Source organism: Maniola hyperantus, chromosome Z (genome assembly GCF_902806685.2).
Source record: "Maniola hyperantus chromosome Z, iAphHyp1.2, whole genome shotgun sequence".
Lineage (NCBI taxonomy): Eukaryota > Metazoa > Arthropoda > Insecta > Lepidoptera > Nymphalidae > Maniola > Maniola hyperantus.
This window is the reverse complement of record NC_048564.1, coordinates 929,094-954,038: the sequence shown is the minus strand read 5'-3', so window position 1 is coordinate 954,038 and position 24,945 is coordinate 929,094. Positions and strand designations below refer to the sequence as shown.

Genomic DNA, 24,945 nt, shown 5'->3' with positions numbered 1-24,945 from the left:
AAAGAAGGATCTGGCGCAGCGGACGGTCGAAGTGCACCAGACACCCAGATGGTGAGGGTGAAATTCCTTACGGTGGCGCGCGGTGCGGTTGTAGAAAAAAGAGGGTGGAATGAGGTCAAAAAGCTCTTCAGAGCACTCCCCATTATACAGGCGATAGAACACGCATAGAGAGCTAACGTCTCTGCGGTGCTCCAGGCTTTCCAACGAGCCGGTTAGTTTGGGATCGTCCACAAGTCGAACAACCTAAAACCTAAACCTAACCTAGGTACCTAAAGACAACAAATATAGAAGGTGGGACGGGACGACTGTTATCTAGAAATATTTCGTGTGTTTCATCCAAGGCACCTACCTAAGTACGCTGTGCCTACACTCCTACCATTATTAGGTACGTATCAAGTCAAGTCAAAGTCAAATACTTAATTTATTCAAAGTAGGTAGGTACTTACCTACTATTGTAACTACCTACTTACACTTTTTGATTGTTAGTGGTTGGATTTGTAAGATGATGAATAGGTACATAATAGGTAGTAGGTAAGTAGGCGAGTGGTAATAATTATTTACGTAAATCTAAATACCTATATACTTAAAACGAAAAGGTGACTGACTGACTGACTGACTGATCTATCAACGCAGAGCTCAAACTACTGGACGGATGAGGCTGAATTTTGGCATGCAGATAGCTATTATGGCGTAGGCATCCGCTAAAAAAGGAGTTTTGAAAGTTCAACCCCTAAGGGGGTGAAATAGGGCTTTGAAATATTATGTGAAGTCCACGTGGACGAAGTCGCGAGCATAAGCTAGTTTAAAACTAAAGTATATATCTTCTGTGACTAAAGCTACGAGGGTTCCAAACGCGCCCAAGTACTACACGTTACAACGAAATCTCTACCGTGATGGGCGCGGTGGGCGCGGTGCGAGCGATGGGCGCAGTGGGCGTGGTGGGCGCGGTGAAGCGTTGTGAGTGGGCCGTTTGTGGTATTTTATTATAGCTATCTACCTAGTATAGATATACCGCACGCGTTTTCCATCGATTGTAATGTAAATTCGTGACAGCTGTCGCTTTGAGTCGGCCAATCACAGCAACGCGGGTTAACCCAGTGCGGGAGAGCGCGGGTGACGCGCGGGTGTGTGGGGCGTCGCCCGATTGTCATCTCAACTTGTCGCGTACTTATGGGTACATACAAATTTTTTTGGTGTCAAAAATAAATTATTTCTTAGTATTATAAATACTATCTGTCCCGGCTTACTCACGTGTGTAGTCGACGTTAGCCCGACTACTTAGTTTCGAACCCATCCGGGGTCCTTTTTCAAGGGAGTCCGTCCGCGCACGCGCCGCGGTTTTGACTTCGAAACTAGTCGGGCTAACGTCGACTACACACGTGAGTAAGCCGGGACAGATAGTATTTATAATGGAAATCACTCACGGTAGTTTAAACGCTAAAATATTTCTTAGTAAGTAATTTACCAAACAGAGAGTCCTCCAAAATTCGTAAATTCCACATTCGCTGCTAATTTTAAGTTTGCCAACCAGTTTAAAATACGCCAAATTAGGGCAGTTGTGTATGACGTTACATACTAATTTATTATGTAATTCGTACAAGCTTCCAAGCGAACGTTTTAAAGTTAAAAAGTTAGCGGACCTCCTAATCACTAGGCTATCATAGCATCTAATTAGTCATTACAGATTATAGTACATATAATAAACAATTGAACTGTTATCCAATGACCGCAACCTTCCCCTCGTCAGTGCTGGCAAGGTAAGTTAAAATACTGTTAAAGTTACCTCAATATGTGGCATCACGCCACGACGTGGTCGGACCTGGAGATACAGATGTCTCTCCAGGTCCTCTTGCCGAAAATGCTGCGAGCATACCAGCGCGGGGTCGTCGGCCACGGTGGGCTGCAGGCCGAGCGCCCGCAGCCACGCAGCTTGGGATTCAGGTTCCTCGGGTATTCTACAAATTGGATTAATTTACGAGCACGAATAATATATAATAAGTATAATAAAATACCCAAGTAGGTAAATAATGGTTTATTCGGAAATTTTCCCCTCCAAATCGTCGTATGGGGGAAGCAAATTTTCTGTAAAGTCTGGTGCAAAAGTTTTCAGGATAAGATGTTCTTAGCAGATTTATCAAACGTAGGTAGGTATGTACTAAATATCAATTGTCTAGCTTTTCATGGTTTCAGATTGACATCTGAAATACTTGGTGATAATCAAAATTTCTAGGGCATTTCTTGAAGAATGTACTTACTTACCTAAGTAGGCTAGAAATCTCATATAAACTACGGGGAAATTAAGAAATCAGAAACTTTCCATCTCTAACCCCTCGTATAGGGGACCCCCTGACGCATATCTGAGTCTATACGTAAAGGAATAGGTATGTAAAAAAAAACCCCGATTCCCGACTTCTCGTACCTAATTGTGTAGTAAGTAATTTGACTTATCCATTCTTATTAAAGTAAGATACCATTAATTGATACGATCAAAAGGGCTCTTGGCATGACATTCCTTCGCTCATTGAGCCGGCAGGGATTAGTCGGGATGTTGGCAAGAGACGCTGATTCCCTGGGAACGGGGACGGGCGCTAATGTGGGACGCAACGTGCGTTGACACATTGGCCCTGTGTCATATCAGTGAGACAGCATCGAGACCAGTGGCCCTACCGCAGTTGTTTGACAGCTACAATGTCACGATCGCAATCATCTCTGATTGGTTAATGCTCGCTCACTATTGGCCACAATGCATTGTTGCAACAAGAATCGCACAAATTCAGCCAATCAGAACAATTGAGATTGTACTAATGATTGATGCAGGTTTTAGACAATCGCCCTACGGGAGCCGCAGCAAGAACAACAGAAAACGGCAAGCGGCTCAAGTAGGTACGTAAGTATATGCCTCTTACATCGAGAGTTACATTTTTGTTCCGTTTGCCGTGGAGACCCTGGGCACACGAGTAAATATATAGACATCTACTCGTTTGCCCATGGGGTCGTGAAGTCATAGTGCTAAAATAGCCTCATCCGGTGATAGAAGGGCTGGCTCATTTTTTGCGCAACGGATCAGCCTGGCTGTCCAACGCGTAAATTTGAGTCTCAATAGCTCAACCGGTATAGGAGTGGACTGAAAACCGAAAGGTCGACGGTTCAAATCCCGCCCGTTGCACTATTGTCGTACTTACCTACTCCTAGCACAAGCCTGACGCTTAATTGGAGAGGAAAGGGGAATATTAGTCATTTAATATGGCTAATATTCTTTAAAAAAAAAATGCAGCCAGTATTCTTGCCACCATGCCACGCGGGCATGATGGTATTTAGATAAGGCTAGCTTTAAATTTTATAGTAATATTTTCATTTAAAAAAGTAGATACTTAGGTACCATTATACTTATGTTATAAGGAGGTACAATTTATTAGACCACAATAATTAATTATTTATTTTTTGGTACCTTGGTAGAGGAAGAGTAGGTACCTACCAGTTTTCAATATGGTTTGTGAAATAGTTTCATTGGAAGCAGAGCTAGGGCATTTTAGTAGTATCAAATTGCACTAGTCAGTCACTCTACTTGACGACCTCCCTGGCGCAGTCGTGAGCGCTGTGGTCTTATTAGTGGGAGGTCCCGGGTTCGATTCCTGGCAGGGGTTTGGAATTTTATAATTTCTAAATTTCTGGTCTGGTCTGGTGGGAGGCTTCGGCCGTGGCTAGTTACCACCCTACCGGCAAAGCCGTGCCGCCAAGCAATTTAGCGTTCCGGTACGATGCCGTGTAGAAACCAAAGGGGGTACGGGTTTAATAAAAACTGCCATATCCCTTCCAGGTTAGCCCGCTATCATCTTAGACTGCATCATCACTTACCATCAGGTGAGATTGCAGTCAAGGGCTAACTTGTATCTGAATAAAAAATAAATAAATAAAAAAGTCTTGATTCGACAAACCTTACATCTTGAAATAAAAAAATATGGCAACCTAGCTCTTCGTATGAAAACACACAGTCCGCAACTCCGCTCCGCATTAGGCTGCCTGTCCACTGGTGCGGAGCGCAGCGGAGATGTGTATCAGACTAATCAGACTTTTGTCAGATGACGGAATAAAATTATCACGTTATTTACCAACAATCTGATTGGTTTACTCAACACATCTCCGCTTCGCTCCGCACCAGGGGACAGGCAGCTTAAGGACAGATGCAGACCGCAACTCCGCTCCGCATCCGCATGTTCATGGGCGGCGGTAATCACTTAACATCAGGTGACCCACCCGCTCGTTTTTGCTCGCTATCTCTATTTAAAAAAAACACCCTCTGCATAGGGGTCCAATGTCCTAACGTAACAGTAACAGGGTTTAAAGGTTATTTCAATACTTACTTGTGTAGCGTGACCCCGATTGATTCGGTGGTATGCTCGCAACCTTTAACGACACACTGCATTTTCTGTTATTACTGAAACAAATAATGGGTTTTAGTTATAGGGCTTGTACCACAAAACTGTGATGCGACGTCGCATCGCAAAAACCTGCGAGCTCGCACGTCGCGTCGCAAAAACTTGCGAATTGATTCGCATCGCGCATTCCTGCGATGTCACCTTATCGTGGAAGGGAGACGCCTTGCTGCACGAAATCGCATCGCAGTTTTGTGTACAGTCCCATAATGTAGGTAGGTAGGTATAGTCCGCGACAGGTAGAGATGGCAATCGGGGTATGATGAGGCGGACGGAAACCGAGTTAGCGCGGGGGCTGTGCGGGTGTGCGGGGCGTTTCCTCCCCGATTGCCATCTCGATCTATCGCGTACAAAAATAATTATATTTTAACTAGCGGATGCCCACGACTTCATTCGTGTGGAACCTACTTATAGGTTTTTTAAAGATCCCGTGGGAACTCCGTTACCGTACCGTACCGTATTTTTTACATAGAATACATTTCAAAGCATAAATTAAAAATAAGTAAACAGTATGTTCAGGCCGTAAAAATACACAAAATGACGTTTCCAACCAGACAAACACCGACCTTAAAGAACATAGGCATGGGAATACCTGAATGTTTTAGGAAGTGTCTAGAAATGTGACCTATGCAAAACTTAGTAATTTAATTAGTTAGTTTTTTATACAAAATTAGTTTGTAAGACTTTATCGTAGATTAAATTATTAAATTAATAAATTATTATTTGATTAAATTCATATCCGGTGTTGGTTATAATGACAAAACATTAGAGTTGCCACTCTAGAAAAAGTCACCTTTAAAATAGGTATTTCGTTATTATTAAGTAATAATTAAAACTGTTTATAAATCAATGCTTACAAACTATATTTATTATTGTGCTAACTATTACCCGCAGCTTCGCCGCCGCGTGGCTCAAGGAAAGAATAATTATTGAGGGTTTGTTACAACAATTTTTGATGTAATAGTTGGTTTGTAATGGTTGGTTAATGGGAACAGTTTATTTGTCTGCGCTTAAACTGGCTTTACGGCTCTAGGCTCTAGTGTAACTATACTCATGCAAAAAATTACATCAATCCGTAGTTCCGTTTCGCATTTATAATATTATGGTTAGGTATATTCCGTAAATACATCAACGTAATTTTACCAGAACATCTCTACACAATGTCTGATACAAAACTATAGTGCATACCTAGACTTGTTAGATACCAAACCATCGCACTTACATACGCGCTTATTTACAGTAGGTACGCTGCAGAAAATAATGTACATCAAACTTTAGAATGAGATTTCGGTTTTGTAGAGCGTTGTTTCTGTCACTCATACCTATGTGACATTTTGTCAGTCTTAACGACAGAGGCGATGCTCTACAAAACCGCTACCTCTTTCTAAAGGTCGATGTACATTATTTTGTGCCGCGTAGGTACTGTATATTAGTGTTGAGTTTACTGGACGTCTAAAAAGTTGAATATTTTCTTTTCTTATACTCTTTATATTCTTTCTATACTCATAGAGCATTATCCAAGAGCTATTAAACAACTTATATATTGTAAGTCGTAATTAAAATAAAATTAATGGCAACACTTATTGCCATTGCCATCTTGACAAAGTCGTGACAAGTATTTATAATCGCTGTTGTTTTAAATGAGGGTTTATATTAAAAGCAGAATAAATGAAAAAGGTTTTATATCTGATTTTTAATAGAAGAATAAAAACTTTTGATTTTTAATAGATTATTGGAATGTCATCTGAACATAGAGATAGCATATGCATCTGAATGAGATAAAACCTTAAAGGATAAAACATGGTAAAAATTGGGTTAAAAGGAATTTATACTTACAAATTAAATTACAACTTCAAGACTTGTATTTCAGTTGTATTCGCAGTTATTTCCCAGTTTCTAGTTTATCTTTAATCACAAGCTTCCTCTCTGGCCTAAATCTACTCGTGTGTTTTAGCTCTATCAAAATATGAGAGCCTTGCTCCGGATTGGTTGCATATTGCCTTTCTAGAAGAGGTAGTTACCAACTATCCGTGATTCATAGGGATCTTGGTTCGATTGTCAAATCAGAACTGTTTACGTGATAACAACTAAACTATAATCACAGACTAGTACATCATGTTAAATACTGAAAGAGATATTTTATAGACAATGCTAATGCCAATGGCATATAAAGGACCATTGTTTAGTAGGTAAGTATCTTAGCTGTGTTCGTTTGCTACTCTTTGTGCGCATGCGCGTGATTCGTGCATTTGCAGTTGCAAATGTCACTTGTCAAAGTCTCTGACTCACGAATTGGGCACACAACTCTTAAGTGTTTTTACTTGGTAATATTAATGCATCAATTTTTCATATACTACCAACCAAAGAGTATGTAACCACTACGTTACTTTCATAATCTCAAAATATAAAAATATTAATATCTTTTTTTGGATGAATCCTGAAATGAAAAATCTTGGTGATTATGTTTAAGAAATGGACCCCCTGTGGTATTAATATTTTTTCCTACATAGACGCATTCAAGGTAAAATTTTGTATGAATTTTGCCGATATTCTTTAGTAAACGAAATTTGACCGTCCAATACCTAATATTGCTTTTGGTCATTGACTTATATATTACTTCGTATGGACATTGCCATTGAACAATTAAAATGGCACCGATTCAGTGGTGCTAATAGCACTCAGTGACGTCTGGATTTCAAACGGTTCGTTCATTAGTATCTAACGCGGTGTCCTATGTGAGCGACGACGCCACGCGACGTGACACGACGCGACGTAATGCGGCCTATATGGCAGTCTGCGGCGAGACGCACGCAACGAGAGGCCGCAAGCACGGTATGTCGTTGAGTTGATCGCGTTCGTCGCGTTCGCAGCGTCGCGTCGCGTTGTATTCGTCGCTCACGTAGGACACCGCGTAAGAGGTGGCGCTTATTTATTTGGTTCCAAAACCGTGAAAATTTTTGTTTGCTTGGGCATATCTTGTCATTTAAGTATATCGACACTTTTGGTACACGAAATTTGACCGTCCAATAATATTGCTTTCTGGCACTGGTTTCAAGTTATCAAGTTCAAGTCTGAGGTTGGGGTTGCAAGATTAGTAAAATTTACTAAAATTGGGAGGAAAATTTAACAAATATTTGCGCTTCAAGCCCAGACCTGTCCACCATGTGTAAATTTTATGGCAAACTGTAAAAATTAATTATAAATTAACAAGAATGAAAACTGTTAGGTATATTATTTATCTTAACATTAAGAACAAGCGTTTCTTCATTCATATAAAAATATGTCCGAAATTCAATCCAATGTTTCCACCCGAAAAAGGGACAGTATGAAACTGAAAATTCACCTAAATTAAATATAAACTAACATTACGATATTTCAGGTTGTTGCAAAAATCAAAAACAGGAAATCTGTTTCATATATTTTCAATGTAATGTACATATTTTTCATTACTACTTAAAATAAATGTCTAAGTAGGTATTTATTAAAATTGCGCATTAGAAAGGACACCTCCTAAACAGCAATGTGCCATTTAAAATAAATATGCCTACCTACAGGATATACGTCTACTCGTAATAACTCGGTCTCTAAAAATTCGAAACTCAATGTACCTGTAGGTATACACTACAAAGAGTGCGCGTAGGTAAGTAAGTAACTATGTACTGCCACTGACCATTACCCACCCAATTATAAAATAATATTACCTATGTTAAGACTGGTTACTATTGGAATGATATACCATATTTGAATATTAATTATAGACTAGCTTAAGCTGTGTAAAAAAGCTGTGATAGCCTAGTCAGTAGGACGTCCGCCTTCTGGTCGGAGGTCGGGGGTTCGATCCCGGGCACGCACCTCTAACTTTTCCGAGCTATGTGCGTTTTTAATAATTAAATATCACTTGCTTTAACGGTGAAGGAAAACATCGCGAGAAAACCTGCATGCCTGAGAGTTCTCCATAATGTTCTCAAAGGTGTGTGAAGTCTACCAATCCGCAAATGGCCAGCGTGGTAGACTATGGCCAAAACCCTTCCCACTATGAGAGGAGACCCGTGCTCTGTAGTGAGCCGGTGATGGGTTGATCATGATGAGACTAGCTTATGCTCGCGACTTCGTCCGCGTGGACTACACATAATATTTCAGTCCCCTATTTCACCGCCTTAGGGGTTAAATTTTGAAAAATCCTTTCTTAGCGGATGCCTACGTCATAATAGATATCTGCATGCCGAATTTCAGCCCGAACCGACCATTAGTTTAAGCTGTGCGTTGATAGATCAGTCAGTCAGTCCTTTCCTTTTATATACGATACACCGGTATAACATGACCGACCATTAGCGCACCATGCTGATAACATTTGATTAAGTAGGTACCTACTTAGGAATGGGGAAGTCAACCCACTGTAATACCATTGTCAGAAATAGTGGGTTTCAAACACTATATTATTACACTTTACTATTGTATTTCAAACAAAGCCACAAATCAGATTCAAACTGCGCCTTCCAAAAACGCCCTCAAATTAATTGAATTGACAATCACAACTTTAAGAATAACAACTTACCTACCTGATAGTGAAAGCCAAAAACACGAACGGCGAAGCGCCTGCTTGGTACAAGAGATGCACGAAAGTGATTAGGAAGTAGTGGGCGTCTAACTCTAGGCGCTGCTCAAGCGATTGCAACGGGGTAGCGACAATGAACATAGATGATTAGTCAGAGCAGACAGTTAAAACTTGTACCTACCTAAGAAAACCTCGAGGCATCACCTACTCTGGCAGGCGTCAAATGTAGGCTATGAAGTGGAAGCGACTATGTGTGAGACATGTATTGTGAAATGAAATGAAATGAAATGAAAATCTTTTTTTATTCGTATAAACTTTTACAAGTGCTTACGAATAGTCGGATGCATCTACCACTGGTTCGGAATGCCTTTCCACGGTACATGTATTGTGCCGTCGGGACAGCGTGACAAATAGTTTTAAATATCATAATACTAGCTGATGCCCGCGATTTCATCTGCGTGGAATTGGGTTTTTTAAAAATCCAGTGGAAAATCTTTGATTTTCCGGGATAAAAAGTAGCCTATGTCACTCTCCAGGTCTTTGTCTATTACAAAAATCACGCCGATTTGTTGCACCGGTTGCGACGTGATTGAAGGACAAACCAACAAACAAGACACTTTCGCATTTATAATAAGGGTACCTACTGATTAGCGACCCGCTCCGGCTTCGCACGTGTAGCTTATTACAATTTTTGCAAGGAGCTCTTTTTAAAAGAAAATGTATGTCCATGTCACTCAGGCATAATGTAGCTTTCTACTGGTGAAAGAATTTTCAAAATCGGTTCTGTAGTTTCAGAGATTACTTTCTACAAACAAACTTACAAACTTTACCCCTTTATAATACCTAAGTACTAGCTTATATGATCGCGACTTCGTCCGCGTGGACTACACAAATTTCAAACCCCTATTTCTCCCCCTTAGGGATTGAAAAATCCTTTCTTAGCGGATGCCTACGTCATAATAGCTATCTGCATGCCAAATTTCAGCCCGATCGGTCCAGTAGTTGAACTGTGCGATGCTAGATCAGTCAGTCAGTCAGTCAGTCATTCAGTCAGTCAGTCAGTCAGTCACCTTTTCCTTTTATATATATAGATTAGTACCTACTTAATAGATTTTAACGCCTGCCGGTGTAGATGAAGCCTCGGCGTCTTGTTACAAGTTCCCTAACAGTAATGAATTCTGCTATTACTAATAATTCTAGTTGACTTTGTTCAGCTAGTCCGAAACTAAAAAGTTTCAGACGTCACTGAGGTTGCATTGGTGCTAAATAAACATTTTAGGACCAATGAGTCGGTGCCATTTTGCTTGTTCAATTTCCCTGTCCTTACGAAGTAATATATAAGTCAATGGCTATTAGTTATTACTAATAATTCTAGTTGACTTTGTTTTTAGTTTCGGATTGAATACACTGCGTAGGTGCTATGCTACGGGCTGCTACGTCGCGTATCGTCACCGGGTGGGATGGCGAGCGCGGAACGCCGTGACCAATCTGTATAATACCTCAATATCAATTCATCTTTGACACGCTGAAACGCTTGGACGGGAAGCGCGGACCAATCAGCGGTCTTCTGTGTCGCTAGTGGAGTATTTTTTGCATTTTATACTGTTATTTTATGAAATTCACCAAGATTTTTTTTTGATAAATACATAGATTCAATATAGCTTAACTATATTGCAATACTAACTGATGCATGCGGCTTAGTCCGCGTGGATTTTGAAATTACGGCTGTCGCAGCTCTAGCTAGTTCCAATTTTGCCCACCTGGGCATATAAACATACTATAAGCTGTTGGTACCTACCTACCACGACAAGCGTCAACAATCAGCCAAGTGCGAGTCTGACTCCTAAACGAAGGATTCCATACCATCGTAGGTACAAGATATAATAACACTTTTATGTAGAACACTACAAGTTATGGCACAGCCGGTTTTAAGTCATGTTTTATTGTTTTGCAGTCGTGCCATTAAGTTAATGATAGGCATAGTTCAGCCTGGGGCAAGTTATGTCCATTTCGTTTCAAATCCCTATTTCACCCCCTTAGGAGTTGAATTTTCAAAAATCCTTTTTTAGCGGATGCCTACGTCATAATAGCTATCTGCATGCCAAATTTCAGCCCGATCCGTCCAGTAGTTTGAGCTGTGCGTTGATAGATCAGTCAGCCAGTCAGTCAGTCACCTTTTCCTTTTAGGTATATATTTAGACACCTACCTACAGTTATTTTGTCTATTTACAAATCACAAAAAGTGTTTCTACTTATTAAAATTTCAACAAAATTGGGGCTCAAAGCCTTATAACTATTCCTCGCGACAGGTTGACATGGCAATTGGGGTATGAGGAGGAGGGACGGCCCGCACAGCCGCACGTTACCTGCGCTCGCCCGCACTGGGTTAGCGGGAGGGGCGTTCCCTCCCCGATCGCTATCTCGACCTGTCGCGTACTATAATACTTACAGAAGGACATAAAATACTTGTCTTTATGTCGGGAAACAAAAAGTCCCAGCTCGATTCCAAAAACTCCTTCAGTGAAATCACTTTTGTTGTCCGATTTTTGCTTCGCGACCTGCGCAGGCGAGGACTTTGTCCGTGGAGGACATAGCTTGGAAGTAGACTTGATGAAAAGTGAACATTTAAGGTGACGCAGGACACTCGACCGAAATTGGCAGCGCACGTGGGTAACATGTTTGCTTTTCACTTGACATTGTATGAGAAAGTTGAGAGGCACGATGATTTTCACCGAAATCAAGCGCGCGAAAAGGGTCTAGGAAAAGTATTTTTGAGAAAAAACTGCTGAATTTATGTTTGCAAAGTAAAGCTATTTCAGCTAATGAATAAATAAACAACGTCTAATGATAAATTGTTTTAAAATTTTCATATCCCTAATCTTATTTATTTACGCCCAAAGTTGTCATTAATTTAGTGTTAAAATAGAAATATTTTGAGCCTCGTAACTTTTAAATCAATATTTTTTTCAATGTTTTATGCATCGATAAACCTAGATAATGACGAGATAAATCGATATAATTCTTAGTTTTGTGCGTACAATATCGAATATTGTTGTAATTTCCCTCCTACGTTTATATGAAGAAAGCATTTGTTGTCCGATTTTAAATAAATTCCTTACAGTATCAGGGTTGAGGAGTTGTGGGTTCTTGACTTCAACTTTATTTTTTACACATTTGCCACTACCTTTGGTAGGTACCTCCAATATCAATTTATTACCGACAGTTTATAAATCCCATCAGTTTTTGTTGTCAGGTCCCGTACAGTATCAGGATTGAAGAGTTTAATTTCAAATTTTGTATGGGACAACGTCGCAAAGTTTCTCTATCAATTAAAAAAGAAACTGCGCAAATCGGTTCAGTAATCTCGGAGATTTCGGTGTACATAGGGAGAAAAACTCAACTCCTCCTTTTTGAAAATCGGTTAAAAAGTAACCTATGTTACTCCCTGGTGTATCCTCTACTTGTCTGTGAAAGTCCCATCAAATTAAGTTCAGCCGTTCAGGAGATTACCCCGTTCAAACAGACAGACAAAAATTCTAAAAACGTGATTCAGTTATGGTAGTTCAAATAACCATATGAGTCTAATATGAGGTAGTTATTTCGATATTACTATTATTTCTTTTCGATTATTTATTATTATTTCGAAAGACAGACACTTCAATTTTATTTATTAGTAAGTAGTATTACTTGGTATAGATTATCTCTGGTACGGTGAAACACCGTACTAAAAGATAAGCCATTTTGTCCTCCGGGGATAATAGTCCCTCGTCTGCGCAGGCCCTAAGAATACTTATTCAATTATCCATACTTAATATTATAAATGCGAAAGTGTGTCTGTCTGTCTGCTAGCCTTTCACGGCCCATCCGTTGAACCGATTTTGATGAAATTTTGTACAGAGATAGCTTGCATCCGAGAGAAGGACAGATGCTACTTTTTATCCCGGAAAATGAAAGAGTTTCCACGGGATTTTAAAAAACCTAAATCCACGCGGACAAAGTCGCGGGCATCACCTAGTAGGTATTATTAATTAGAAAGTGTGTCACGGGCCATCTGTTCAACCGATTTTGACGTTGAGTTCAAATAACCATATGAGTCTAATATGAGGTAGTTATTTCGATATTACTATTATTTCTTTTCGATTATTTATTATTATTTCGAAAGACAGACACTTCAATTTTATTTATTAGTAAGTAGTATTACTTGGTATAGATTATCTCTGGTACGGTGAAACACCGTACTAAAAGATAAGCCATTTTGTCCTCCGGGGATAATAGTCCCTCGTCTGCGCAGGCCCTAAGAATACTTATTCAATTATCCATACTTAATATTATAAATGCGAAAGTGTGTCTGTCTGTCTGCTAGCCTTTCACGGCCCATCCGTTGAACCGATTTTGATGAAATTTTGTACAGAGATAGCTTGCATCCGAGAGAAGGACAGATGCTACTTTTTATCCCGGAAAATGAAAGAGTTTCCACGGGATTTTAAAAAACCTAAATCCACGCGGACAAAGTCGCGGGCATCACCTAGTAGGTATTATTAATTAGAAAGTGTGTCACGGGCCATCTGTTCAACCGATTTTGACGAAATGTGGTACACCGATAGCTTGCATGCCGGGGAAGGACATAGGCATAGGAAGACAATATGAAGTCGCGGGCATCATCTAGTTTTAAATAAAACAAAATAAGTATTTATTATCACACAATTTATTAAATAAATCTAAAATGCAATAAAGATCTAACACAAAACTGAGTAGGTTCCTGCGGTGGAGAGGTGCGGAAGGGTGTGATGACGAGCTCGGCGATTCGTCAACCTGACACAACTGTCACCCTCCCGCACCCCTCCACTGCCGCAGGAGCCTAAAGGGCTTATTCCACCTACCTAAATGAGACGTCCTAAATGGTATACCTAGTTATCGTCAAACTACCCAACTCCAAAAAGCTATTTAAGTATAAGCAAATTCACTATGTAATTTTTTTTTTGATAAATTAACATTTAAACCAAAATTTGTTAGGTTTTGAATGCGGGTAAAGTAAGCCGGACTTTTAGCCACCGTTGCCCATATCGATTTTTATAAATTGCTTTTTGGAAAAAGTATCATTGAGTGGCAAAGTTGTCTAGTTTGACGGTAACTAAGTATACCATTTATGACGTCTTATTTAGGAAGGTGGAATAAGTCCTTAATCAGTTATGCGCTATACCTACAGCATCAAACTACCATTATGAACGATCGACGGCAACTAATGACAATCTGTAGTTTATTATTATATACGTAATATCTATAATTTAGAAGTGGCAGGGTCTATGCGCACGAAGTCGTCGGCTGCGACTCCGTGCGCACACACACTGCGACTTCTTTAAGCCGCCACGGCAACTGTGACAGTCTGTAATTTATTGTTGAAAAAATATCTATAATTTAGAAGTGGCAGGGTCTATGCGCACGAAGTCGTCGGCTGTGACTCCGTGCGCACACACACTGCGACTTCTTTAAGCCGCCACGGCAACTGTGACAGTCTGTAATTTATTGTTGAAAAAATATCTATAATTTAGAAGTGGCAGGGTCTATGCTCACGAAGTCGTCGGCTGTGACTCCGTGCGTACACACACTGCGACTTCTTTGAGCCGCCACGGCAACTGTGACAGTCTGTAATTTATTGTTGAAAATATATCTATAATTTAGAAGTGGCAGGGTCTATGCGCACGAAGTCGTCGGCTGTGACTCCGTGCGCACACACACTGCGACTTCTTTGAGCCGCCACGGCAACTGTGACAGTCTGTAATTTATTGTTGAAAAAATATCTATAATTTAGAAGTGGCAGGGTCTATGCGCACGAAGTCGTCGGCTGTGACTCCGTGCGCACACACACTGCGACTTCTTTGAGCCGCCACGGCAACTGTGACAGTCTGTAATTTATTGTTGAAAAAATATCTATAATTTAGAAGTGGCAGGGTCTATGCGCACGAAGTCGTCGGCTGTGACTCCGTGCGCACACACACTGCGACTTCTTTGAGCCGCCACGGCAACTGTGACAGTCTGTAATTTATTGTTGAAAAAATATCTATAATTTAGAAGTGGCAGGGTCTATGCGCACGAAGTCGTCGGCTGACAATGAATTTTTTTCCGCATGTGTTCCGAACATTCGTAGGTAGGTAGGTACATCATCTAAATTGACCCGCGGGGTGATTACGTATCTCGTGACAGGCTTGCGACAGGCGTAAATCTCGCGATCATTGCTGGCAAACGTCCGGTTAGAGAGAGACAGCAATAGCCACAAAGCAAAATAAGAACAAGAAGAAGAAGAGAGACAGCAAATGAACTGTCGCATTGCTACTGCTGTCGCTACTGCAACGTTTTACGTAATCACCCCGCCGCGCGCCGGTTTTATAGCAATTCGTGCGATGCGCTGTTCATGGCAACTGGCGGACGGAGGATTCTTCAAAATCTGAAAAAAAAACAAAAATCGTATAAATATTTGTAACCGTCTTCTATGCATTGAAACTTTGTACAGTTGTTGTTTGGGCACTTGCGTGAAGATTTCTGACATTCCATCAACGTGCAATGCGACACGTGGCGCGCGAGTCGCGTCGAAATTACATTTGCATTGAACACATGATTTTTAACGTCTACAATATTTATAAACTAACTAGCTGTTACTAGCTAATCTTAAATATATAAAACGAAAAGGTGACTGACTGACTGACTGATCTATCAACATAAAATATAACAATAAGTATATTATATCCTGTCCAGAATTATTGATATGCATTCATAAGTTTTTTTCATTTCATTGCTTAATTATATATTTTATACCTGAGCGTGCCTGAGCCTTTGCAGCGGACATACAAAGACATTTCTACTTACCATAAGCCCTAGAATATGAAAACAAAAAAAAACTTGGAAAATGCAGCGCAAACGCTTATCATAATTTAAAAAATAACTTACACAGCATTGTTCGCGAGCTTCTCGAGTAACTCCTGCTTGTGGAGCATGTTCAAGGCGTTGCGTATAGCAGCGACGGCTGCTAGCGCTGTAGGGTACAGCTTGAGGGACTTCTGCAGCACAAGCACCGCCATGTAGAACATCGTGGCGGCCGTCTCGATGTCCGCGTAGTTTGTCGCGTCGCACTCCCACGACAAATAGGATATAAAATCCTGCGCCACTACTGGCTGGATCGGAAATTCCTGGAAAATAAAGCACGATTAGGTTAGTAGGGGGTCTACCAAAAGTAGCCGTATTGTAGAAAAAAGCTGAGATAGCCCAGTGGTTAGGACGTCCGCTTTCTAATCGGAGGTTGGGGGTTCGATACACGGGCACGCACTAACTTTCGGAGTAAGGTGCGTTTCAAGTAATTAAATATCACTTGCTTTAACAGTCCAAGGAAGACATCGTGAGCAAACTTGCATGCCTGAGAGTTATCCATAATGTTCTCAAAGGTGTGTGAAGTCTACCAATCCAATCCGCACATGGCCAGCGTGGTAGACTATGGCCAAAACCTTTTCACTCTGTGAGGAGACCCGTGCTCTGAAGTGAGCCGGCGATGAGTTTATAGGGAACAAAAGTAGCCTATGTCCGTCCCCGGGATGCAAGCTATCTCTGTATGAAATTTCGTCAAAATTGGTTAAACGTGTGGCTCGTGAAAAGTTAGTAACAAATTGACGCACTGTAGTATTTATAATATAAGATTTGTATTTAATTAAGAATGAAACAATGAAATCTTACCAGTGTTCTCAAAACAAGTCTCTCCGTAAACTTCAAAACCTTAGCAGAGTAGGCATCCCCGCCGATTGTGACCAACGCCTTGAGAGAATAGCTCTTTCCGTGTATTTTCATCGCTATCCAATAGCAAGCGACACCAACCACTTGCCACTTGTTTATATTGAGTTCAGTGACCGAGAGTAGGGCATCCAAATACCATGCTGCCGTTTGCACTACTGCAGGGTTTCCTATCGAGCCCTGGATATGAACATAATTATTTGGATTAACTACGAAAACAGTATGAGTCACACTAGAACTTGTAGGTACAGGTAGACGTAGGTACTTACGTTGATGTTCACTAGCCAATTCAATATAGCAACACGTTTTGAGTCGCTTATATTTGGAACTTGAGGAGTTCTGTCCCTCATCATCAAATACTCAAACAGTTCTGGTCCGTAGGCTTGATTGTAACTTGAAGTATAGTAATTAAGCCCTGGAACAAATTAAAAAGAAATACTAAAAAATATATCCGGGAGAACACGCAAAATTTTATTTTACTACTTTATTGGCGTGACTAGCTTGCGTCCGCGACTTCGTCCGCGTGGACCATACACATTTCAACCCCCTATTTTACCCCCTTAGGAATTGAATTTTCAAAAACCCTTTTTAATGGACTTTTAAAAACATAAATACACGCGGACGAAGTCGCGGGCATCAGCTAGTAAATAATTAAAAGGCACTTACAGAAATCATCAGCTTGAGATGTGCTGTCAAAACGTTCAGTAAAAACTTCGTCTTCGTACGAAGAAGACGAATCTTCTTTGTCTTCTTCGTCATCAATGGTGGCTCCGGAAATGCCTTCCTGTTCCTGATCGAGTGGTTTCAATGTCACGAACCGCGAGTTTATTATGTAAAACGTTGCAGTAGCGACAGTAACGCTACAGCAGTAGAAATGCGACAGTTCATTTGCCGTCTCTCTTCTTCTTATTTTGCTTTGTGGCTATTGCTGTCTCTCTCTAGCCGGACGTTTGACAGCAATGATCGCGAGATTTACGCCTGTCGCAAGCCTGTCGCGAGATACGTACCTAATCACCCCGCCGCCGTACTCAGAGTTCTTCTACACTACTCTCTTTATTAATGTCGTAGTCATCTTTAAAGACGTTATAACTCCAATCTAAGTCTTCATTCTTCCTTTTTTTGTGTTGTTTCGGATTGACTATGCTGCGTAGGCCCTACTGGCCGCTACAGCGTCACCGGGGGGGTTGGCGAGCGCGAAGCTCCGCCTGGGGGTGAGCCCTAGGGCTCGAAGAAATAATTCGAGAGGTCGGGGGGCAACGTCCTCCTAAGGGCGCCTCCTGTGAGGCTCGGACCACGGCTTAGGATGACGTTGGGATGGGTGGAGTTGTCGGTTTTGTTGGTTAGTCCGTACGCCCCCGAGGCCGTGGCGTGAGCCCACGTCCGGGTGACGTTAGAAATCGGGGACCTCGTCTTCGCCGGCGAAGACGCTGTGATGAGGTTGAATTGTGTATCCCTACGAGATAGGGTGCATTGTCGGTCATGATTTGATCGTCGGGGTCGTTAAGGACGTGCTTAGGGCGTCTTTTATCTGGGGGGTCGTTTCGGTCAGGGGTGTAAGTCGCTGCCTCAACTATTAGGGGGTTGGGGTGTCTAATGGCTTTCTCAAAATAATTTTTGGAAAGCTGTTTAAAGTAATGAGCTATTGTCGGGAGTTGGAGGTCTCTGTGGAGGTCCACGTTGCGCATGTACCACGGGGAGCCAGTGGCCGTACGCATAAACTTATTCTGTAGGACTTGGAGAGGTTTGAGAGAGGAGGGCGGCAGGTGTGCAAATGCAACACAGGCATAAGACATTATTGGGCGGATGCACGTTTTGTATAGCGTGACTTTATGTCGAAGTGACATTTTGCTCTTTGCGCAAATCATGGGGTAAAGACGGGAGAGCACATACGCTGCGTTCTTGCGGACTCTACGAATGTGCGCGGCGAAGCTCATCTTGTCATCAAAGGTTACACCCAAGTACTTGGTATTAGTTTGCCAGGGAATGGGGCGGTCGTAAAGAGTTATTTCAGTCTGTCGAAGTTTGTATTGTGATTTCCTTTTGGACTTTTGAAAGAGCACTGCTGCGCTTTTCTCCGGGTTAACCTCTATCCTCCAAAGGCGGAACCAGTGGCCTAGGCTACTGACTGCCTTTTGGAGTCGAGCTTTAACGTTCCGGTAGTTTAAGTCGGAGCTGTATAGAGCGGTGTCATCCGCGAACTGGGCTATATGAACATGAGGGGATCTGGGAATGTCGCTGGTGTACAGCGCGTACAAAAGTGGCGAGAGCAGGGAGCCCTGAGGGACTCCTGCTCGAAGAGGTCTTGGGGAGGATAGGGTTCCATCCAGACGGTAGCGGAAAGTTCGATTGGTGAGAAATTCTCGTAGTAAACGTACGAGTCTTTCGGGCACGCCTAGATGGTAAAGCTTGTAGATCAAGCCGGCGTGCCACACCTTGTCGAAGGCTTTGGCTACATCGAAGAAGAGGGCTCCCGTTGGGATACCTCTCGTTTTGAATCGGTTGAAACCGAGAAGGATGTGCTCCGTGAGGCGGTGCACTTGATGAACACATGAGTGTCTGGTTCGAAAGCCAAATTGCTCGTCGTTGAGGAGGTTTTTCTCCTCTACGACGGACCTAAGTCGGTTAAGGATGACTTTCTCATACACCTTGCCAAGGGTGTTGAGCAAACTAATGGGGCGGTAGCTAGTAGGGAGGTTCCTAGGTTTCCCTGGCTTGGGGATGCCTATAACGGTAGCTTCTTTCCACCTGTCGGGGAAGGAGCATCCCGCCATGAGGGTGTTGAAAATGACAACCAGGAGGTTGATTAATACGTCGGGGAGTAACTTTAGAGTTTTGTTATTAATAGAGTCGGGGCCTGGGGCTTTTTTGGCGTGAAATTCTTTGATAATTTGACGAACTTCGCCGCTATTCGTCGGGAGGATTGGATCGCCACCTGGGGCGGAAGAGAAGATAGATGCTAGTTTGTTTTCGACTAGTTCTATATGGGACTTGTCTACAGAGATGGTGCTCGGGGAGCATTGGGCTTCTAAGCTATCGGCCAAGCATTCGGCCTTATCGACATCTTCAAAGGCGGGCGGTTGATTGGGACGTAAAAGCGGAGGAGTGGCCGAGACAGGGTCGGCTTTGAGAGCTCTCGCCAGGCTGTAGTAGGCTACATGCGATGGCTTGAGCTCACTCAGCTTCCTGTCCCATTGTTCGTCGCGGAGTTCGGCAAGGCGAGCCTTTACCTCCCTCTGGGCTCTCCAGAGTTCTCTCCGGTTGTCGGCGTTAGGACATGCGTCATGGGCTCTACGTTTAGCGTTTTTGATGGTGATGAGCTCTCTGGCGTCGTCCGGCAACTGTCGACGGGTGAAACCGTTCGGCATCTGTCGGGAGCAGGCGCTTAGAGCATCACGGATATGATTAGTAAGGTGCAGTGAGGCTGCATGCGCTTCATCTAGACTACCTATAATGTCAGGAATTTGAGAGATGTGCACTGAGTCTATAGACTTAAGATGCTCTGAGAGCTTCTTGAAGTCAATGACTGTTTTGGTCGGGGGGGCCGCGGTGGGCGGGGGTCCTAGCCGCATTAGGACGGGACGGTGGTCTGAACCTAGCTCGGACAGCACCTCCAAAGGACTCACCTGAAGGGCGATGTTCTTTAGAAGAGCTATATCGAGTATGTCCGGTCTGTCTGTTGAATTGTCGGTCATTGGATAACGAGTCGGTGTGTCAGGGGCTATAACTATGAAGTTAAGATCGGGGCGGTGCGTCAGTCTTTCGAGTTGGCGTCCTCGTGAGTTCGGGGAGCGGCAATTCCAACTTTGATGTTTGGCGTTAAGGTCTCCGGCCACGATAACGGAGTCTCCTAGTGAGAGAAGTGCGCGGATGTCACTTTCTAACAGATCTTTCGAGGGAGAGAGATAAACGGATGCTAGTATGACCGACGGATGGCCAGTCATACTCACCTGACATATGGAAGCTTCCATGTTGGTTAGTTGTGGAGGATCGAGAGGAGTGCAGTGAAGAGCCCTTCTGTAGTATATGGCAGTGCCACCCTTAGCAGTGGCCCTGTCGTTTCTGACTATATTAAAATTAGCAATTCTGGGATTACTTCTACTAGGTTTCAAGAAGGTCTCTTGCACTAGAAGAATGTCGGTTTGATGTGCACATACAAATTGGCGGACTTCGTCCATTTGGTCGATAAGGCCGTTCGCGTTGTAGAACGCGACTACTAAGGAGTGGGGTTTTAATCTACCTTTGGTCGTACTATCCATTATGGGTTGCTTTAAGGTTATTAATGGAGATGAGCAGACCCAAGTGTTGGGTAATAGCTAATTTGGGATCCTTCCTGAAGGTCCGGGCGAAAACTTCCATCTCCACTATATCAATAGAGGCGAGGACAGTTTCGATTAAGTGGAGATTATCCGCAGCGTTAGTCGCCGCGGATGAATGGAGAGAAGGCTCTGCTTGGGGCTGGGGCGTAGGCGCGGGAGCCTTTACCGGGGCTGATTGGGCGGGCTTGGCCGGGGCTGGTTGGGCGGGCTTTGGCGCAGGGGGGTTAGCCCTGGGAAGGGGTTTTTCCCATGCGTTGGTGGCCGGAGCCGGCGCAGGGACGAATTTCTGGGCGGGTTGGGGAGCTGCAGCAGGTTTGCGGCCGGCCGGTTTGACCCTTCGCTTTTGCTCCTTGGGGGCTTTAGGGCATCCGCGATAATTCGCGGTGTGCCCTTGAGACCTGCAAAGAACACAGCTCGGGGGTTCCTCGGTAGGTTGCTTCCTGGGGCAGTCGGAGGTGCCGTGGTCCCCTAGGCACTTTACGCACCTGGGGTGGGCGAAACAATTCCTTGCGGAATGGCCGTACATCTGGCAGCGATGGCACTGGCCCATCCTGCCACGGTTACGGGGGGGCTCTATTTTAAGACCCGTGAGACGACACACCGATGTGATGTTGTTGATTTTCTTACCCGCGGGGGTAAGTTCGAGGGTTACGAGCACCATCTCGTAGGGGGCTTTGGTTCTAGGATGGTACATCCTGTGAACCTCTAGTACTGGCAGCTCCTGGGAAAGGAGGTCTGTCTTTATGTGGTCGGTGTTCAGCTCCTTCGGAAGGCCGCGAATGACTACGCGTAAAACGCGTTCGTCGGGAAGAGCGTAGGTGTGGAACCCTACATTCTCTTGACGGAGAGTCTTGGTGAGAAGGCGATGGTCGCCTGAAGTTGGGCATTGAACTTTGATGCCCACTGCGGTCGAGCGGGCACTCGTGAAGGAGATACCCTGCTGGTCTAAAAGTGGCAGGATACGCTGCCAGCTCAGTTTCTCTCTAATGAAGAGAGGAGGGACTTTTTCCCTTGGCGGTTCCTCCATGGGGGAGTCTTCAGACTCCTCCTCGGAGGTCGCTTGGGAGGTCGTGGGTTGGTTACCGGGCCCTGAAGGGGCTGCAACGCCCACCTTTTTAGGTGGGTTTGCGTGCGACTTTGAGGCCTTCAGCTTTCGCTTCTGGGCCTTCGTCTGCACCGTCATGAATTCCTCTGTTTCAGAGGAGGCTGGGGACGTTTCGGAGTGAGGCTCCTTGGTCGGGATCGGTTTTTGGGCTGAAGGCCCGGCTGGGGTTTTGGAGTGAGGCTCCTTAGTGTCGGTCGGTGTCACGGTCGGGGTGTCGTCCTCCATGGCCGTGGCCGAGGGAGGAGATGCCGGGGGACGGTCGTAGCGCGTAGGCGTCCGACTCGCATGTACCTTAAATTTCTTAAGGTAGTTGGGGTCTCGGGTCGCGAGGTCGGCGATGAGAGCACTCATGTCGACGTCTTTGTAAAATGTCTGGGGGAACTCCGGGCCCTGATGGGGCCCAGGAGCGGGTTGGTCGGGGTGGTTGGGGCCCATAGTGGACCCGGTGGCGCTAAAGGTCCTCCCTGCCAAGGCAGGGAGGTTCATTCTTCCGTTGTATGGTCACATGTTGTACCTACCTAATAAGTATGTTATTGTCGCTGCTGGCTGTCTGTTCTGGCCGCTGGCGGGGAAACCTGCAGAAGTGCACACACACGCACACATAACATTACCTATGACTCCACATTCATTCAAGAGTTTCTATATGAAACAAAAATGAAAATCGACAGTCATATCATATTTTAATGTACTTAGACTAGCTTATGCTCGTGACATCGTCTGCGTGGAGTACACAAATTTCAAACCGCTATTTCACCCCCGCGCCGTACGGTTTGAATTTTTAAATATTCTTTCTTAGCGGATGCCTACGTCATACATAGCTATCTGCATGCCAAATTTCACCCCGATTTGTCCAGTAGTTTGAGCTGTGCGTTGATAGATCAGTCAGTCAGTCAGTCATCTTTTCCTTTTATAAACCTATTTAGATAACGGGTAGGTACCTACATAGGTACCACGATTAATTTGATGTTTTTATTTGTCGATATTTCAACCCAATTGCACGGGTGCACCCGGGCGTGGTCCCGTCGTGACCACGACTCGTGCAATTGGGTTGTAATATCGACATCGACGGGTCATGGTCACGACGGGACCACCCCCGGGTGCACCCGTGCAATTGGGTTGTAATATCGACATCGACGGGTCATGGTCACGACGGGACCACCCCCGGGTGCACCCGTGCAATTGGGTCGAAATATCGACAAATAAAAATTATATATATGTAGGTAGGTATACCTATCTACACAAAAAAATCGGGCAAAACATGGGCTTTGGTTTGTATGGCCACATGTCAAAATAGCAGACTAGGTATTTCGACGTGAACATTTCAAATTAAGTAGCTAGTTATACCGGTCAGTAGGTTGGTAGGTACCTAGGTACCTACCTAATTAGAAAAAATTAAAACTTAAATCACGCCTTGTACCTACGCGCACAAAACGTAGGACTCAGTATTTTGATTACCTAGAATACAAAAATCTAAAAGTAGGTAAGTCCTAGGTAGGTAATTAGAAAAAATTAAAAACTTAAATCGCGCTTTGTACGCGCACAAAATGTAGGACTCAGTAGGTATTTTGATTAGCAAATAGGAGGTACAAAAATCTAAAATTGAATGAATGACTAGAATTTTATCAAAAATAGCTCTACTTTAATAAAATAACTTACCTACCCCGCCAGCGACCAGGATCGTCTCTAGTGTGTCTGAAAACAAATTAAAATGTTGAAAAAGGTGCAAAAATAGAACCTCATTTTTCTGAAGTTAGTTAGGAATAGTAACCGGGTGCTTAAAATTAAATAAAACTCCCTAAAACTAAGGTATAAATTAAAATACTAGAAATTTAAAAAAAGTTAAAGTTAATTCAGAGCTCTTACCAACACTTGCTTTGGGCGGCGGTGTACAAAATAATGCGGCGAAGCGCCCCCGTTTTTGCCTTTTATACCCGCGCGCCGGCCGCCGCCAGGCTCCGCCTACTTCATGGCGTGTGCTCACGGCTACCATCTATAAAATATAACTAGGACAAACTGGGACAAACACCGGATTTTCGGGACTACACCCTGCTGCGCGATTGCGGTAGGGCGATTGTCTAAAACCTGCATCAATCATTATTACAATCTCAATTGTTTTGATTGCCTGAATTTGTGCGATTCTTGTTGCAAAAATGTATTGTAGCCAATAGTGAGCAAGCGAAGCGATTGATGCAGGTTTTAGGCAATCGCCCTACTGGGCTTTTTACTTGTCTGTTCATTTTTATCTGGCAAATAAAATGAAATGCTCGAGGGACAATAACTATAAGCCTAATTTACTAGAATCTACCAAAACAAGACAAATCTGCATCGAGCAATCAACGTTTACTTGGTTGATTGCTTATTACCTTAAACTTTAGTTACAATCATTATTATTATCATCGCCATCTAAAAATTATTGTATAGAAGCAGGCGTTATTTTGCGCCAGTCCATGATAGGTATCAAGAAACCAAAAACTTAATTTGCTATAATCTCCCCTATTATCGTCTCTGCCATCAATCATCTTGATCAACTCATCGCCGCCGGCTCACTGCAGAGCACGGATCTCCTCTCAGAGTGAGAAGGGTTTGGCCATAGTCTACCACGCTGGCCATGTGCGGATAGGTAGACTTAATTTAATTTAATTTAAAATAACTTTATTGTTAATAGATTTACAGAGTGTAAGAATACAGGATACACTTAAAAAACAAAGGGCGACCTTATCACTAAAGTGATCTCTTCCAGGCAACCCATACTTAAGAACTTAT

The 24,945-nt window shown here is 43.2% G+C and overlaps 1 protein-coding gene across 1 annotated transcript; it reads right to left on the bottom strand.

The window, feature by feature from the left end:
• Window positions 1-13,675: 13,675 nt before the first annotated feature.
• Window positions 13,676-24,058, bottom strand: LOC138404522 (G2/mitotic-specific cyclin-A-like). Its single transcript, XM_069508754.1, has 7 exons — window positions 24,046-24,058; window positions 23,839-23,874; window positions 22,701-22,757; window positions 17,031-17,176; window positions 16,708-16,941; window positions 15,931-16,169; window positions 13,676-15,430 (listed from the first exon to the last, which is right to left on the bottom strand). The coding sequence occupies exons 4-7, from the start codon at window positions 17,112-17,114 to the stop codon at window positions 15,424-15,426; spliced, it is 564 nt and encodes a 187-aa protein (XP_069364855.1). The 5' UTR covers window positions 17,115-17,176; window positions 22,701-22,757; window positions 23,839-23,874; window positions 24,046-24,058; the 3' UTR covers window positions 13,676-15,423.
• Window positions 24,059-24,945: the final 887 nt, after the last annotated feature.

Coding starts and splice junctions, on each gene's coding strand:
- LOC138404522 (XM_069508754.1), bottom strand. CDS start 17,114: ATGATGAGGGACAGAACTCCTCAAGTTCCAAATATAAGCGACTCAAAA. Junction 16,942..17,030: donor ATTGGCTAGTGAACATCAAC/GTAAGTACCTAC, acceptor GTTCATATCCAG/GGCTCGATAGGAAACCCTGC. Junction 16,170..16,707: donor GACTTGTTTTGAGAACACTG/GTAAGATTTCAT, acceptor TTTATTTTCCAG/GAATTTCCGATCCAGCCAGT.